The sequence below is a fragment of the Festucalex cinctus genome, chromosome 4 (assembly GCF_051991245.1).
Source record: "Festucalex cinctus isolate MCC-2025b chromosome 4, RoL_Fcin_1.0, whole genome shotgun sequence".
Taxonomy (NCBI): Eukaryota; Metazoa; Chordata; class Actinopteri; order Syngnathiformes; family Syngnathidae; genus Festucalex; species Festucalex cinctus.
Window position 1 is genome coordinate 19,700,701 of NC_135414.1, and position 16,494 is coordinate 19,717,194.

Consider the following 16,494-nt stretch of genomic DNA (forward strand, 5'->3'; position numbering starts at 1 on the left):
AAGAGTCAGAGGGGAACAGGCCATCTAACGCTTGTGCACTAAAGCATTGGCCCCTTGAACTTTCTTTAAGGGAAAAGAAGCGTAACCCTGTCTTAACTGTGTTTCCTATTAGCTGAGAAAACTCATCACCGCTGACCCAATACAAATAGCACATAGGTCACCTTGAAATGAAACAGGACATACTTTTAGTGCATGTGTCTTTACAGAGTAGGAAGAAAAGGAATTTGTGTGGATGGCACATGTCAAAATGTGAATGAGTCCATGTATTGATAAAACCTGTGCTCATAGATCTGGCCTTGGTTCTGGGCTTTAGGGAGAAATCCTTTTATCCCAGAATGGCTCCTTCACCGTATATTCAAAAGAAATATGTGTCTTTCTTTCTTGTTAACTTGTCAGCTGTTATGCATTTTGCTAATGATGGGGTTTATTCCCTGTTTATTCTTTTATTTCAGTTGTAACAGAAGGTCTAGACCGTGGATAGAGGGTGGACAGGTTTGTAGTTAATGAATTCAGTGTGAAAGCGCTGCAGATGCAAATGGCAGTGTTTCATTTTCAAATAAAGCCTCTCAAACATACTATTTTCATGACAGATACTTCAAATTCATTATTGAATGCAAAGAGTTTTAGATTACGAAAGTTATTATGTATCCATCCATCCATCCATTTTCTTGACCGCTTATTCCTCACAAGGGTCGCGGGGGCTGCTGGCGCCTATCTCAGCTGGCTCTGGGCAGTAGGCGGGGGACACCCTGGACTGGTTGCCAACCAATCGCAGGGCACACAGAGACGAACAACCATCCACACTCACACCTAAGGACAATTCAGAGCGCCCAATTAACCTGCCATGCATGTCTTTGGAATGTGGGAGGAGACCGGAGTACCCGGAGAAGACCCACGCGGGCACGGGGAGAACATGCAAACTCCACCCAGGAAGGTCCGAGCCTGGACTCGAACCGGAGACCTCAGAACTGGGAAGCGGACGTGCTAACCACTCGACTACCGTGCCGCCCAGTTATTATGTATACTACAGCATATTGGCAAAATTATTTTCTCAAGTGGCATCTCATTACAAAGCTCAATATAACATTTTTTTTTTTTTCATTTAAGAAGCAATTTTAATAATCAGTGACTATGTCAACATGCTGCCAATATTCGGGTTAAGGTCAAAATTCCGGTTTCTAAAATATTCAGAAATACCCATTTACTACATGCATGAGTAGACGAGTTTCACATTCAAATCTGCGACGACGCACAGGCAGCCTCATGACGCAAATAAACGTCACTTCCGTTTCATATTTTCTACCGTCACTCGAACTAAGAAAGAAGTCTGTTGCATTTCTCGCTTCAAAATTGTGTTTCGCCATTTTTGTTTATCTCTGCTTGTGCATTTCCGGTGGTTAGCGCATGAGATGGCCATGCATACAAGTACTTCCTCTTTTAAAAAGACCAAGATTCTTTGCGGATAGATAGAGCATGAGCAGAACAAAAACCAATGGATGGGTAAGCGCGAGTGGATAATTTTGGCAGTATAGCATATAATGTATGTTCAGTATTTAAATATATACCAAACAAAACACTTTAAAATATGACTTTGGTACGTTCATTTGTACGTGTTTCATGAATAGTTATTGATGGATGTAGAACGTGAACTCCTTGTAAAGCATCTTTTTTGGGCTGAGTTAGCAATGGTTTAAATGAGGGTAAAGCAAGGTCAGTGCTGACTCAAGACTTAAGTTAAGGGCAAAGACGCACTAAGTATTGATGAGGACGTGCAGAATGATTAGTAGCATCTACACCAAGATTGCATGCTGTGCCTGTTACTACTTTCTTCACAAGGGCAGTTGAACAATTAAGCATCAAACAGCATTTTTTCCCCCTCACTAGTATTAATCTTGCACTGTTCTCATTTTTTCAGCAGCCATGAGGCTTGTCCCCGCTATCAAAATCCCACGGTTGGCTGTGTCATATGTCAATATGTTTACTTGAACTGTTTGACTGCTATATTTGATATTCCGAGTGTGTTTAAGTAAATATCTATGCCAGAAGCAACAATTTTCATTCACTCCTGGGGCTAAACTGCCACAGATGTGGATATTGTTGATAAGTGTACAGTACACACACGCAGACACACGCACTCACGACGTGTTGTGTTGCTGCTCCTGTTTGAAGCAGAATACTTCCTCTGAGCTAAGCTGACTGCTGTGCTCTTGTCATCATGTCGCATTGAAACACAATCATGCTAAAATTGAATAACAGGATCACAGCTAGTCAAACGGGGTGTAATGAGAATGAAAGTTGCCTATATGATATACTTTTTGTCCACATGGAAACTGTTCAACTGTTTCTAATCTGAACCTTGTTGGAGGTACTGTTTCATATGCACATTCACCAAACCCCTTTTTATTTAAAAATAAAATTATTTTTGTTTGTTTTTCCCCAAAAAATTCAGGACATAGCCTAGGTAGGCCTATAGGGTTTATGGGTGAACAAAATGAGCAGGGAGAGTAGCCTTTTCATCGAATCTGGCTGTCTTCCCCTTGAATTCAGAGAGCATTGTGTTCTTGGATTCCCCATCTCCATGCATCTTAACTTAAATGTTTATTTAGTTTTTCTAGATTGTGCTGAACTAGAATTGTTAACCTCAACATTGCAAATCATGCAGTTATGACGCTGACTCCCATCACTCAACTCTATATATATGTAGAGCACTTTAAAACAACCACCGCTGTTTTGTTAAGATGGAACGCAGGGGCAGCCGATACAATGAAAACAGCATAGGCCCCAGAATTGAAACCTGTGGAACACCATACCATGACTTCATATTGTACATATTTGTCTGGCCACTTTCTTTTTTTGCTCAACATAGTTAGTATGAAGGGATTAAAATGACAAAGAAATCACACGATGGTCAACCATCTTATTTGCATGAACGCCACTGTACTGAAATACACTAAAAGACACAATAACCTATGTTACTGCAACTGTTAAGATGATTGTAGAATGAAGTACTGTATTTCCAATACTAAAAGCAAATAAAACATTGTTTTTTGTTTCCTTCTGAAAATAGTTTGAAATTAGAGTTTTTGTGACTATAAAAATACATTTATTTAAAAATAACATTATTTACCCCCAAATGACAGTGGAATACAATCTTTAGTTGAAGATGTGTTGATCAAGCCACTTTTTTTGTCTGACAGATTTGTGTGATTCATTATTTATCCCGTGAATAAATGCAATGGAGTTAAAACAGATTATGCAAATGTATTTTGTCATGTCTGGTAAACAGAATATTATTAAAAGATTGCTTAATAAACTGAGAATTTTGAGCCACTTTGTTACATGCAGAACTCAGTTTAGCCTCTCATCTGATTTTTCATGGAACATAAAATAGCCTCGCTAATATGCTGTTTATGTATGTTTGTGTACCACATAAGTGTGAGAGAGAAGTATAGAGAAAAAGAATGAGTTCAAGGGTATTATTCACTCTCAGGAGGTTTGCATTTCATTATTTCTACGTGAGTTGATTCTCGAGATAATAATGACAGGCTTTGTTGACCAACTCGAAGGCTCAGTTCTGTTTATCCCTTAAGTGTTTTCTTTTCATATACTTGAAAGGTAATTTAGTTTCCAAAATTAAATGACAAACATTATTACAAAGGATAGACGCACTCACACAAAAGCGGTTCAATACTGGTGTCTTTCCGAGCACAAATATACTGGCGCTGTTACCGCCTATTTTGCTTCAAGATGCGGTACCTTAAATGTGACCAAAGTAGTAATTTATCATCACAGAAAAACATTGTCAGATTTTTCACCATGAGTATTCCTCAAAAGGACGATTTACTCGATGTAGCAGTAAATGGGCTTTGAAGGAAGTCAGCTATAAATTATGTTTTGTCATGTTATTATTAATATTGGTACAGACACGCACAGAAAAAAAAAAATCCCATGTGTGGACTTGTGGATAACCTTCGTATTTATAACACATAGATGATTTGCGTTGCCAAGTCATTGTGGCAAAGTGTGTCAACTTTAATTTGCATGCAATTTAGAAAGCTTCACAGCCTGAAGCCAATTTGTCTGCTATGTTGTATTATGTTAATTAATGCCACATTCAAATCATTCATTTTTGTTAGTGTTATAATACGAAGATATGCTTTTATATCATTCAAGGATTCCTACACGTAATGGGTTTACTTAATTATGATGTTATAGAATAGAAATAATCATATCCACAAGGCTATGAAGGCTTGAAAGGGGGTTCAAAGTTCATACCTTTTTTTTTTGTTCTTTAAATTGCTAAATACTAGAGGAGAAACAATTCACAAAATTCAAGGTTTGGCTCGTATCTCACTTTTGTTATCTTTTTTTTTTATTTTTTTCGGTTTGAAAAAACTGACTGTTAGGATAATTAGGTTTTGGATAGTTAGCTTGAAAGTGAAAGAATGAACACAAGAAGAATGTTCACAGTATTATTATCACTAATTATTAAACTTTACACCAATCTGATCAGCTGGATTGGGATCGGACGTTAGCTAGCATTTTATGTGAAATCATGATCGGCTGTAATGTCAAAATTTGCCCGACCAATCAATGACTTCATTGACCAGCTCCACAAAATAAGACATTGCATGTTGTTTTTAATGTTTATCAGCATTTTTTAGTACAGATTGATTATTGTTTTTTTTTTTTTTTTTTTGTCAAGTGAATGGTACATGTGGACCGAAATTAAAGAGTCGAACCGAATGGTTTGGGTGGTTTCCAAAAAATATTCCTCGCCTTCTAAATATATGTGTGGATTATATATAGATGGCTATCATTGTTTAATTAAACTGACAGTCTACGATGCACTCATGCATATTTTCCTTAGATGTGTATAGTATATTATTTGGCTTGTATAATAAAATATTCATAAGAGCAATCACGGTTCCATCTGGGCTAATAAAGTGTTTTCCATTTACCTTTATCAGCAACGTTGGTTAAATCGGTGTGAACTCATTTGGGCCGGACTTCTCTGCGGCTATTTGGAAGATAGACAGACAGTAGACCCTGGTGGCTTTCGGTTCACTTAAGCCCATTGAATAATTTGTCTTTTATCTCCTAGATGTGTACGACCCACTAATTACATTTGATCACTTACAATTGCTCTGAAGTCACCAAGCAATCAATGTAGTCTAATTATTGTCTAGTGTCCCTACCCCCTTCTTTTTGTATATCCTTTAACGTTTCTTTTTCTCTCCGCTTCTGTATTTATTTATTTATTTATACTGCTTTCCCACCCAACACTGGTGGTGGTTTCTCTCTGCTAACCTCAATTTCTTTGTGTTTTATCCTTTACCAAGTCTTCCCGTTTTGGCCTGCTCACTTACTTTGACAGTTTTCCAAAAGGAATAAACAAGGGCTCCCTTGGTAGAACCCACCTCCCCCCCCCTCTCTCTCTCTCTCTCTCTCTCTCTCTCTCTCTCTCTCTCTCAGTCTTGACAGTCTTGTGGTTTGATATGAATCCATTTTCAAACGTGCTCACGCAGACAATAAAGAACAAACGGGCGTATCATATCCTATAGAGTAGGTGAAGGTCTACCTTTTTTTTCCCTTTGAAATGAAGTCCAATCATGTGTAAAAAAGAAGCTGCCATTTTCCTCTGTTCACTGACCATTCCTCTGACAGCTTAAACTCACACCACACCACACACACACACACACACACACTTCTTTATACACTCACTCCGTGAAAACGAACAAAATGCAGCAACATGGCCTGAGAGTGAAATAACAGTTTGATGTGCTTGTCCCATTTGTCTCAATCGTTCCTCTGTCTGCTTGGTCAGTCTTAGGGCCTCAATGGGAATAGAGAATGGAGTGCAGCTTTTTACACTTACTCAGCCTCACTGTACTCGGCATCCTTCTGACCCCCGTGCCCTTGCTGCATATACACTCGAAACCACACATCATTCAGGGCAACACGTTTTTGCAATTCACAAAAACCCCAATCCCATGTGAAGTGCAATGAATGAGAACCACTATTTCTTTAAGGCAGTGGTTCTTCAACCTGTGTTCGACCCCAGTGGTTCGTTAGAGGTCAGAACACACATATCAAACTCATATGATCCGTGATGACACACCCTGCTTGGCCATCATTGGCTGCAGCTTATTGAATGATTTATTTATTATTTTAATACCTTCATACTAACTAAGTTGAGCAAAAAAAGAAAGTGGCCGGACTAATATGTGCAATCTGAATTCACATGTATAACGGAACTAATGGTGTTCCACAGGGTTCAATTCTGGGGCCTCTGCTGGTTTCATTGTCCAGCACAGTTAGCTACCTAGAAAAACTAAAAGAACACTTGCTTAACATGCATGGAAGTGGTGAATACAACACAACGCTATTTGAATTCAAGGTGAAGAGAGCCAGATTCGATGAAAAGGCGACTCTCTCTGTTCATTTTGTTCAACAGTAAAGCCTATACCTATGTCTTGAATTTGAATGAATGAATAAATCAATCCATCCATCCTTTTTCTTGACCGCTTATTCCTCACAAGGGTCGCAGGGGGTTCTGGAGCCTATTTCAGCTGGCTTTGGGCAGTAGAGGGGTACACCCTGGACTGGTTGCCAGCCAATCGCAGGGCACACAGAGACGAACAACCATCCGCCCGCACAAGTACACCTGGGGACAATTCGGAGCGCCCAATTAACCTGCCTGTCTTTGGAATGTGGGAGGAGACCGGAGTACCCGGAGAAGACCCACACAGGCACGGGGAGAACATGCAAACTCCACCCATAAAGGCCGGAGCCCGGACTCGAACCCGAGTCCTCAGAACTGGGAGGCGGACGTGCTAACCAGTCAACCACCATGCCGCCCTGAATAAATACATAAATAAATACATTTTTCAATAAAAAATAGTTTGGTTAATGTGCATGGGAAACTGGTAGGATTCAGTACGTCCAACAATTAAGAACCGTTTTCACTCAGAAAAAGGTGCTTTTTAAATACAGGATTTAAACAAACAAACTACTTCTCAATTTACAGCTATGGGCTTTTCATAATGTCTGGTGGTGATTTTGTCCTAAATCCCCCCCCCCACCAGCCTGTATTTTGCCATTTTGTGTTTGTTTTGTAAACAGCGGGATATTTCTGTGGAAAGACAGTGTTTACACCCCTCCAGCCAATCGCAGAGTGAGGGGTGGCGTGTTGCAAACGGGGCCGGGCGAATGTGTCTGCTGCATGACGTCACTTCCGCGGCAATTTGACATCATGCACTGATTCTTTTTTTCACTCACTTATTCACACATGTAAGCTTCTGTGAGTGAGTGAGTGAGTGAGTGGGTGAAAAAAAATTAAAAAAATCCGTGCGTGCTGTCAAATTGCCGCGGGAGTGACGTCACACAGACGACAAATTCGACCGGCCCTGCTTTTGACACGCCAACTTTAAGGTATATTGTTTGTGGCAGATATTCATTAATTGCATGACATTTATCGTGTAATCATGGCCAACTTGGTCTTGATCCGTTGATTGAAAAATTTCTCTCACAGTTAAAGGGTCTAAAGGGACTCTAATTAGCAAGAATGATGTTTCTAAGCAGTGTCAGTATTTGCTTTTTATTTGCTCTTGTTGCTACAGTTACAGACGGAAGGCACCCAATTTCTGCAAGGGTCCTTCCATGCTGATCAGTTTCAGGTTGAGCCCTGTCACGCTGATTGAAAACCGTGTCCAAGGATGAGTCCCTGGATGGCTACAAAAAGAATTTCATCTCCATTTATTTTATTTTTTTTCTCAAAACTTCACACTGTTATCATTTCAATGCCAAGCGATTTCAAACAGCCATTCTTCCGTCTGTGTCCAACCTTTGATATATTGTATGGGTGTTTTCTTTGAATAATGCCCGTGGAGGAATGGCGTGTTCGGCGTTGTGCTAAAGGCCTGACAGAAAGCACGGAAAGTTCAAAGTATTGAGGTTTCCTCTCTGACCTTCAAACGCTCTTTTTCATAGTGAGCTACCACAGAGCACAGATTGAAATACTCTATCGACTGTGAGCCAAGCTGTGCATATGAAAAACCTTAGCGAGGGAGACTCTCTGATCGTTTCGCTGCTATCAGTTCAAGACAGAGTCGCAGTTGTGTTACTCTGACGAATATCCATTACTGCACTCGGATAATTACACTTTTTTTTTTTTTTTTTTTTTAAATAAACCCTGTAATCTCATTCTTCCTCCTAAGTCTATACCGTGCTTTTAAATCGCTTTTAAACTTTTGTTGTTTTCATGTTTTATTTGGGTGACAGGAATTTCTCTAAAGGCCAGTCAGCGCTGCAGGATAACAGTGACCTTTTATATCAATTGCCATCATTAAAAACACTCACATAGCACACTTCGCTGTAATTAATGGTTAAGAGCGAAAGCTGTTCCAAGTACCGCTGAGATGAAGTCCATAGTGCTGGCTAGAAGTCAGTTTGGAGTTAATAGTTTCTAAGTCAGTCACTCCATCTCATTGGGTTGGGTGGCTAAATGTGAATGTATCCAATGCAGTTAGGTTTTCTTTTATGTGTTTTTGAATGAGGTCTTTCTATTGGTAACGTGACAAGTGGCTGCTATTTGTGTGGAATTTAAAAAGGAAACTAAAAAACATGGAATGAGCATATCAAATGCCTCTAAAATCGACCGTAGCAAATGAGAGTAAATGTTTGTGTTTGAAACATGATGCAAATTTTGACCCATTGATGTCTCGGAATTTTGGCCTGCCGAAATAATTGGGCGATATTTTTCACTGAAACTTGTCAGCCAGTCGGAGAACGAGGTTCCCTGAGTAGAGGACGAATCATAAGAATTGAGGAGAACGGTGAGAAATTATGGAAGCATGGAACTGCCAATGTGGAGTGAACATTTTTGACTGGCGTGTACGTTTGAGCGTATTTGTGAGTACGTTTGAACATACATGCGAGTACGTTTGTATCTACTAGTAGGCTAAATACAACAAACATAGCATATTTACCTAAAATGCCACATGTGCAAGTGGAAAAAAAAACGCTTGAAAATTAAGTCAAAACATTTTTAATTGTAACTCTTTATGATTTATTATGTCTGCAATGTCTGCAACACGCAATTTAGGCTTGACATTTTTACCCATCATGCAATGGGGTATTGACTTATGCATAAGCAAGTAATACCCTATGGCATTGTGGGAAAATGTGTTGTGTTTGTAGCATATAGCCTACAAGTACGTTCAAATGTATTTGCGAGTACATTTAAACACATTTAGATACGTTTGAACGTACTCATCAGTCAAAATTGTTTACACCACGTTGGCAGTTTCACACTTTTGTAATGAATAATGACGGTATACTGTTTTTCCACACAAGCTCAGGACGCTTCATTTGATTTTCACAATTTTTGCAGCCTTGTACTCAGGTTGAAGTGGCCTTTCCAACCAGACTTTTCATTTGGACAGATTTATTTATTTATTTTTTTGGAAAATCCTGTCACTGCTATTCTATTGATTCAAATTGCATTCGCCCACCCACCTAATGCATGATCATATTGCCTTGTACCCAGCCAATTAAAACACTGCATGTACAGTAGCTCCACATACAGATGCCACATCTATTTAGTGGCAGGCCATGCATTTGGTATCTGAATCCACCTCATAATACAACCACTATAAAGTCACTTATGGTATGCAGTTTGTCGCTGAGATGGTATAAAAAAAAAAGTGTAAATTAGGATTACTTTATTGCAATATGGTTCTTACTGGTGTGACTAAGCTAAATATCCTACCACTTTTTCCACATATTTTTTCTGCCGCATTTGATGTTCTGCACAGTGATGTAGCATATCATTGCTAATTTGCCCAATTTACATGGGTAATAAAAAATGTTCGAACCTGAATAAAGAGGAGCTTAAATTCTCATTATTCAATTCAAGCAGTCTGTCCCTTTACACAGTTTTCCTGTATAATTAATCACCTGGAGATCGTGTTTCACCGTAGGAGTGCTTTCTGTTGTGTCCAGTACATATCCTACCTTTTTTTTTTTCTCTTTCCTCCTCAGACAGACAGCTTCCCCACCGAGTCTAATTACATGGGAAGCAGACAACAGTTTGTTCAAAGGTAGGTGTTGGGATTTGCAACTTTCACTGTATCTCAGACCTTATTATTTTGCTCTGGTCATCCCACCATAGCACTGCATCAACATAATATATTTTTAATGAGGCAGAAATAGATTCCATCAATTCTCCTTTATAGCATACAGGATGAACATGTCTTATTAATCAATGATTTGGTTTTAAGCATTCATTGTTGTTTGTCTCTCTGTAGTAGTTCCACCTTCAAAGACCCCGAGCGAGCGAGTCTCAGAGACAGCGGCCATGGTGACAGCGACCAGGCCGACAGCGACCAAGACACCAACAAAGGCTCTTGCTGTGACATGTCTGCAAAGGAAGCGCTTAAATTAAAGGCTACAGGTGTTAGACCGCCTCCGTTGGAACAAGGTGAGCCAACGAGTTTCCAATTTTTACGATGCATAAACCACAAGGTACCCTGAAACCAAATAACTACCAAGCCATCATCTCTGCCTGCCATTGTTATCTGTAATAGCTGTTGTGCAACCAGGCTGTGTGATTGTACACGCTACATTATCTGCTTCCTAATTTTCCTTTCCCTTTTCTGCACCTTTCCCATTCAGTGTGTGTGACGTGAGCGCTCTATACCCATCTTTATTTTATCAAAGGCGACAAGCCCATTATGTTTTTATAAGCCCAACTACTTCAGCCTCTCCATTTAGTCCCTCAACCCTAAACGCACATCTCTGAAATTTTGATAATGGAACATGGAAAATAACTTAGTGAGCAGCGAGTGATGTGGCACCGTGATGCGGTGATGAAATATGAATAATTATTCTAAGCGCTGCGGGTCGGGCAGATTACACATGACATGTGTTGAACAATAACTCCCTAGATGTGAGTTGTTGCAGCCCTTCTCACTGCAGCCAGCTTGCATGGTTACTGCACGTTTAGAAGCGCCACAAAAGCCGATGTAAAAAGGCATAAAGAGCCTTAATAGCACGAGTGGTGTGCTAAAGTCTCTGTATGGCTCCAAACAGCCTTGTACCTCCGTGTAAGTCATTACCTGCTTAGAAAAATAGATATTCCCAGAGAAATCCACTCATGTCATTATAGCAAGTAGTAATCTTACTAACGGGATTCTGAACTACAGTACAGTATATTGAACATGGATTCTTTGTAATGGTGCAATTAATCCAAGGAACAGAAGGGCCGTTTTACTCCTTGTGGAAGGACAATGACAATTTGTGCAACATTGTATTGCAATATGCACGTCTGACTCAATAGTTATTTTTTGCTTTTTACCATTAAAATACAAATATACACATTGGCAGGAGAAATCGGTCAATTTAAAAGCTCTATAAAGTATGTTCAATATTTTTTTAATGTGTTAGTGTGTTTAATTGTCTGTGATGAAGCAAAAGAATGCGAGCACATATGACAAAAGGAGCGTCTTGGGAAGTACAAGAATAGCCAATAAAATCTTCCCCAGCATGCTTGTGTGATATTTCTGCATTCAAGAGCCAACCCCAGCCTGTTCATCCAACTTTCTTTGGATTGTACTGAATACTCTTGCGCTGCTTTAATAAGACATTGCTGCCCCCATGCACCAATCAAACACACGAGTGCTACAAGTCTATAACCTGCCTTCTATAACCTGCTTTTCACTCTTCACTGCGCTTCCATTTATTCTCCTCCTCTGCTGTGCCTTCACCCCCTCCGCTCCATGACTTTCATTCCTTGTTTAGGGAAATTGCTTGATGTGAGATTAGACAGTTAACTTGCTGCAGCTGTCTCTGTTTAGCCAATAACATGATCTTATCCAAGAGATGTGTGTGCGTGTGTGTATGCTGGTGCAAACAGGAGCCTAAGGTGCAGCAGCAGTTTTTAGCAGTAAGGTGTGGAAAAGTGAGGACACTGACTATGTTTAAATGCAGTCACTAACCCTTTCAAAACCCATTGTAAACACATAAAAATACGAATATGTGTTAAGACCCCTGGGGTACTCCTTTTGTAACCTAAATTCTTGTTTTTAGAAACATATTCAGACTACCTCGAGTGAGTCTTGAAAACATTGATGTACCTGTGTGTATGTGTATATATATATATATATATATATATATATATATATATATATATCCATCCATCCATTTTCTGAACCGCTTGCTCCTCCGCTTGGAGCCTATCCCAGATGGCTATGGGCAGTATCCGTGGTACACCCCGGACTGGTTGCCAGCCAATCGCAGGGCACACAGAGACGAACAACCATCCACACTCATAAGCACACCTCAGGACAATTGGGAGCGCCCAATTAACCTGCCATGCATGTCTTTGGAATGTGGGAGGAGACCGGAGTACCCGGAAAAGACCCACGCAGGCACGGGGAGAATATGCAAACTCCACCCAGGAAGGCCGGAGCCTGGACTCGAACCCGAGTCCTCAGTATTGGGAGGTAGACGTGCTAACCACTCTTAATCGGGATATTGCGATTGCTCATAATGACCATGTATACGGTAGTATGTATGTATGTAAACGGTTTATCGGGACTGTTTCAGAAATGTGAATTTTTACCTTAACCCGACTATTGACTGCATGTAAACGTTGACATTGTTCCAGCGTAGCCTACCTCATTTCAGGATTTAACCTTCTTCCTGTTGAACGACAATATATAATCTTCAGAGAGAGGTCCATCTTAATATTTTACATCCAGCTGTCAGGGATAAATATCAAAACGATCACCTTGGGCCTGTTCAAGTAAACAATTTTTTTCAAGCAGGCACACTTATGTACAGGGAATATATTATCACACTTGAATAGTAAATTAATGAGGCTTAGTAAGAGGAAAATGACTTGAAGAAATAGCAACACGATCTACCAAAGCAAATATGGTATTACATGTTCTGCATTGAGATTCCATAATCCTGTGCGCACACGAGCATGCATACCAGCAAACACATGTACATCTACTTTCAGATGGGGAAAACAGAAACAAGGACTTTGAATGGGTAATTCCAGTCAAGCTTGTTTGCTATACATCTCAACATTTTGAGTTCACTGATTCAGGACCTGATGGACAACTGCTCTTGTGAACAAATGTGCTTGCTGTCCGGGCTTTCAAGTTTCTGCCATACTAAAAGTCATTCAGCCAAGCCTGTATGGACCTTATTTTGTGCCATCTGTCACAAGTGCAGTCTGTCAAAGTTTTATTTCCAAAAAGAAGCATAAGAAAAATAATGTTATATAGTATATATTAAACCTCGTAATTATTATATAGTAATTAGGTTTCATATTAATATCCATTTCTAGACAAACAAGCATTCACACTCTCCCTCCCACTTATCGCCATTTAAAGACTTCAGTTGACCCAAAATGTATGTTTTAGGGATGTGGGAGTTTGAGCTGAGATTCAAACCCAGAACCTCTCAACTGTGAGGGAGTTACGCTAACCGCTATTCCCCCAGCGTTGCCTCGTGAATATTTCCCCTCTGCGATTTTCCTCCAGACGTACCCTTACAACCTGGAGATCTTCACATCACGGCTCATTTTCCAAATTGATTAATTAGCCCTGCAAAATTGCGAGCAATTTATTAATTAAGCTTAAGTTTATCAGATGCGTTTTTTGCCAGTTATAATTAGCGAATAATTGATGCTCCAACATGATTTCAACAGACATGGATATAGGCTTGTCTGGCTCCAGCAGTGTTGTGCTTGCCGCTGTCGAAATGACTGGCCGAGACGCTATCGCAAACAGACAGGCAGCAGTGGTTTAGCGAGATGTTACCCACTGATAGCACTCTTCAAGGAAATGATGAGAGAGAGGAGGAGTTGGGAGGGACAGAGGCGGTGTGACTGTACCAGAAGACCTCTCCTAATTAGCCGTGATCCGAGGACGATAATCAAACTGCCTCCGGCTTTGTTTTAAAAGCATGTTTAAGTAGGAGAGAACCGAAGCGGTGAGGTGACAAAACAGGAACTTCCTGGATACAGTAAGGGGAGATAGTGTGAATGTGTGCCTGTAACAGCGCAGAGGAAGTGCAATGAAATCGACTTCTCAGTGTTATTTGTGGCTAGGATGAATAATACCCTCCCCCACTCCTCCTATCTTGAATAAGAGAAATGTCATGCTTTGCTATTGGCTCTCACTTGCGTCAATATGCAATCGACAATGTAAAGACACACACAGATACTGAATATAACCTTTACACAGACATGTCTCATTTCAGTCACCTCATATTTATTACGTTATTTGCCGCAAGGGTTTCGTTGACGTGTAATTTGCGATGTGAAGTTCTCAGAGGCTTGATGCATCTGTGATATAGTGTGTGTAAAGTATTTGGAATGTGTGAATATCTTAAAACAGTGGTTCTTAGCCTTGTTGGAGATACTGAACCCCACCAGTTTCCGATGTGCTTTCACCGAACCCCTTTTTTGTTTTCTTAACACACGGGGTTCCATTTTCCATCACGGGCAGCAGATACAATGAAAACAGCAGAGGCCCCAGAATTGAACCTTGTGGAACGCCATAATTATGTTCTGTTATACAAGTGAGTGCGCATATTCATTGGACCAACAACCACCAGTTGACTGCTGAGCACACCAAATTCCCTACAGTGATGCCCAAGCAGGGCGTACCATCACAAATCATTTGAATCGGGTGTGTGTCTTGACTTCTGCCGAACCCCTGAGACTGACTCACAAACCCGTGGGATCCAATCAAGCCCAGGTTAAGAACCACCATCGTTGTAGGAAGACAAATGAGCCTGTGGCGACCATTGTAATGCAAACGTATGGTATGGTGTGAGGTTCCAGGTCTAAACATAAAGCAAAGGTGAGGCTCATGGGGAACGCCATTAGTATTGCGAGCGATAAATCTATTGATCAGCTACATTTAAATTTTGACCTTATGCTGGCACGAGATGAATATTTGCTCAAAATGTCATAGTAATTTATCCAAGAGCTGCTGGGATGCAGCAGACTCCAGATGAAGGGTTCCAAACTCATTTTATTTGTGAGCTACATTGGAGTTATGGTTGTGCATAGAAGGCCAGTTAAAACTGTGAAATCTTATACAGGTATAACCACCTCGTCATATTATTATGGCCATGGCATTCTCTTATTAGTTTTCACCAACAAATTGATGGATAACTAGTTTCGAAATCCCAAGTCATTAATGACAATGCTGTAATCATGTATTCAGTTATTGTACATTTGGCATTTCAAGAGGGATTCACAGGAGACTGACTTGGAAGGCTCCAGCTACAATACTGTAAACAGGAAAAAATATGTGCTTGCCACTGGGACAACCAGGTAATGTTTACACACATGGCCAAATGAAGAAACCCCTTCGTCCTCGTTCTGGGTGCACCTCAACAGCGGTTCGGCATTGTGGGAATTTGCTGTGTTTGCAAATACTGTAATCACAAACCACTTTGTGCTCAATGGAATAATTCCCTGTTCACCTTCTACTTTGATTGCACTTGTTGTATTGTTTCTCAAATAGGTGGCAAGGTGTGTTCCACAACACCAGGTTTTATTCACAACCGAAGGCAACATCGGCGTAAACTAGTGATTACCAATTAGTCCAATCCCATTTTGTGGTAATCTTTAAAAAAAAAATATATAATAATAATTCAAGTAGATAAACACCGTAAACAAACCAATCTGCCAATAAATGTACCAGCTAAAATGCTATAACCGCCAACTTACAGCACCTCTCTGATCAACTCAAACACTTTTTTTCAGTACTGTCTGTGCTGATATGTATGGTGGTTGGGGACCCAGCTTTCGAGTAGATTATTGAAATCAATTTGATTGTTAACTTTACAGTCAGGCATGGGAATGATTGTACTGGCTGGAGAGTTGAGCCGCAATGTTATACTGCAGGTGTATGCCAATGATGGTAAACGCATCAAACTACAATTTAAAAAAAAGAAAGAAAAGGATGAAAATAAAAACAAATAAAATGGTGGCAGTGACAGTTTAAATACCTTTTGTAGCTTTTTGGAAATCTCTCTTACAATACACTGTATTTAGTGCAAGTGACATGTACTGTCCATCCAAAATTCAAGTGCAATAATAGATTAACTTTTTTCACGGTGCTTTACTTAGTACAGCCTCTGATGTGTGTACAAGTGTTTACGTTGACCGGAGAATGTGCAAGGCCAGATTTGACAGAGTATGCATTGCTAATACAGTAACTGACTTTAAGCTCTAAAATGAAGGCACTTATATTGTGTTACAATAATAAATGCAAACAATCAAGATTCACACGTGTGACAAATGCATTTTCCCCACCATTAATCACAGTTTTTTTTCCCCCTCCCAATCTGAAATATCAGCACTTTAGGATTTAGAATGGACATTGTTAATGCGTGATTCTTGCTGAAGTCATTGTTCTCCGTAGTAATGGATAAACATCTGCTGAGAGAGCATCATAATTA

At 40.0% G+C, this 16,494-nt stretch overlaps 1 protein-coding gene across 3 annotated transcripts in view; it reads left to right on the forward strand.

Moving 5' to 3' along the window:
- Positions 1–16,494, forward strand: part of pcdh17 (protocadherin 17) — a 54,904-nt gene that overhangs the window by 13,278 nt on the left and 25,132 nt on the right. For 2 of the 3 annotated variants that reach the window (XM_077519581.1, XM_077519582.1), the window contains exons 3-4: positions 10,045–10,103; positions 10,311–10,483. In XM_077519581.1, the coding sequence (XP_077375707.1) occupies positions 10,045–10,103; positions 10,311–10,483 (232 nt within the window). Of the gene's footprint in view, positions 1–10,044; positions 10,104–10,310; positions 10,484–12,245; positions 13,871–16,494 lie in introns of those variants that run through there. The other variant, XM_077519583.1, reaches the window with a different exon arrangement.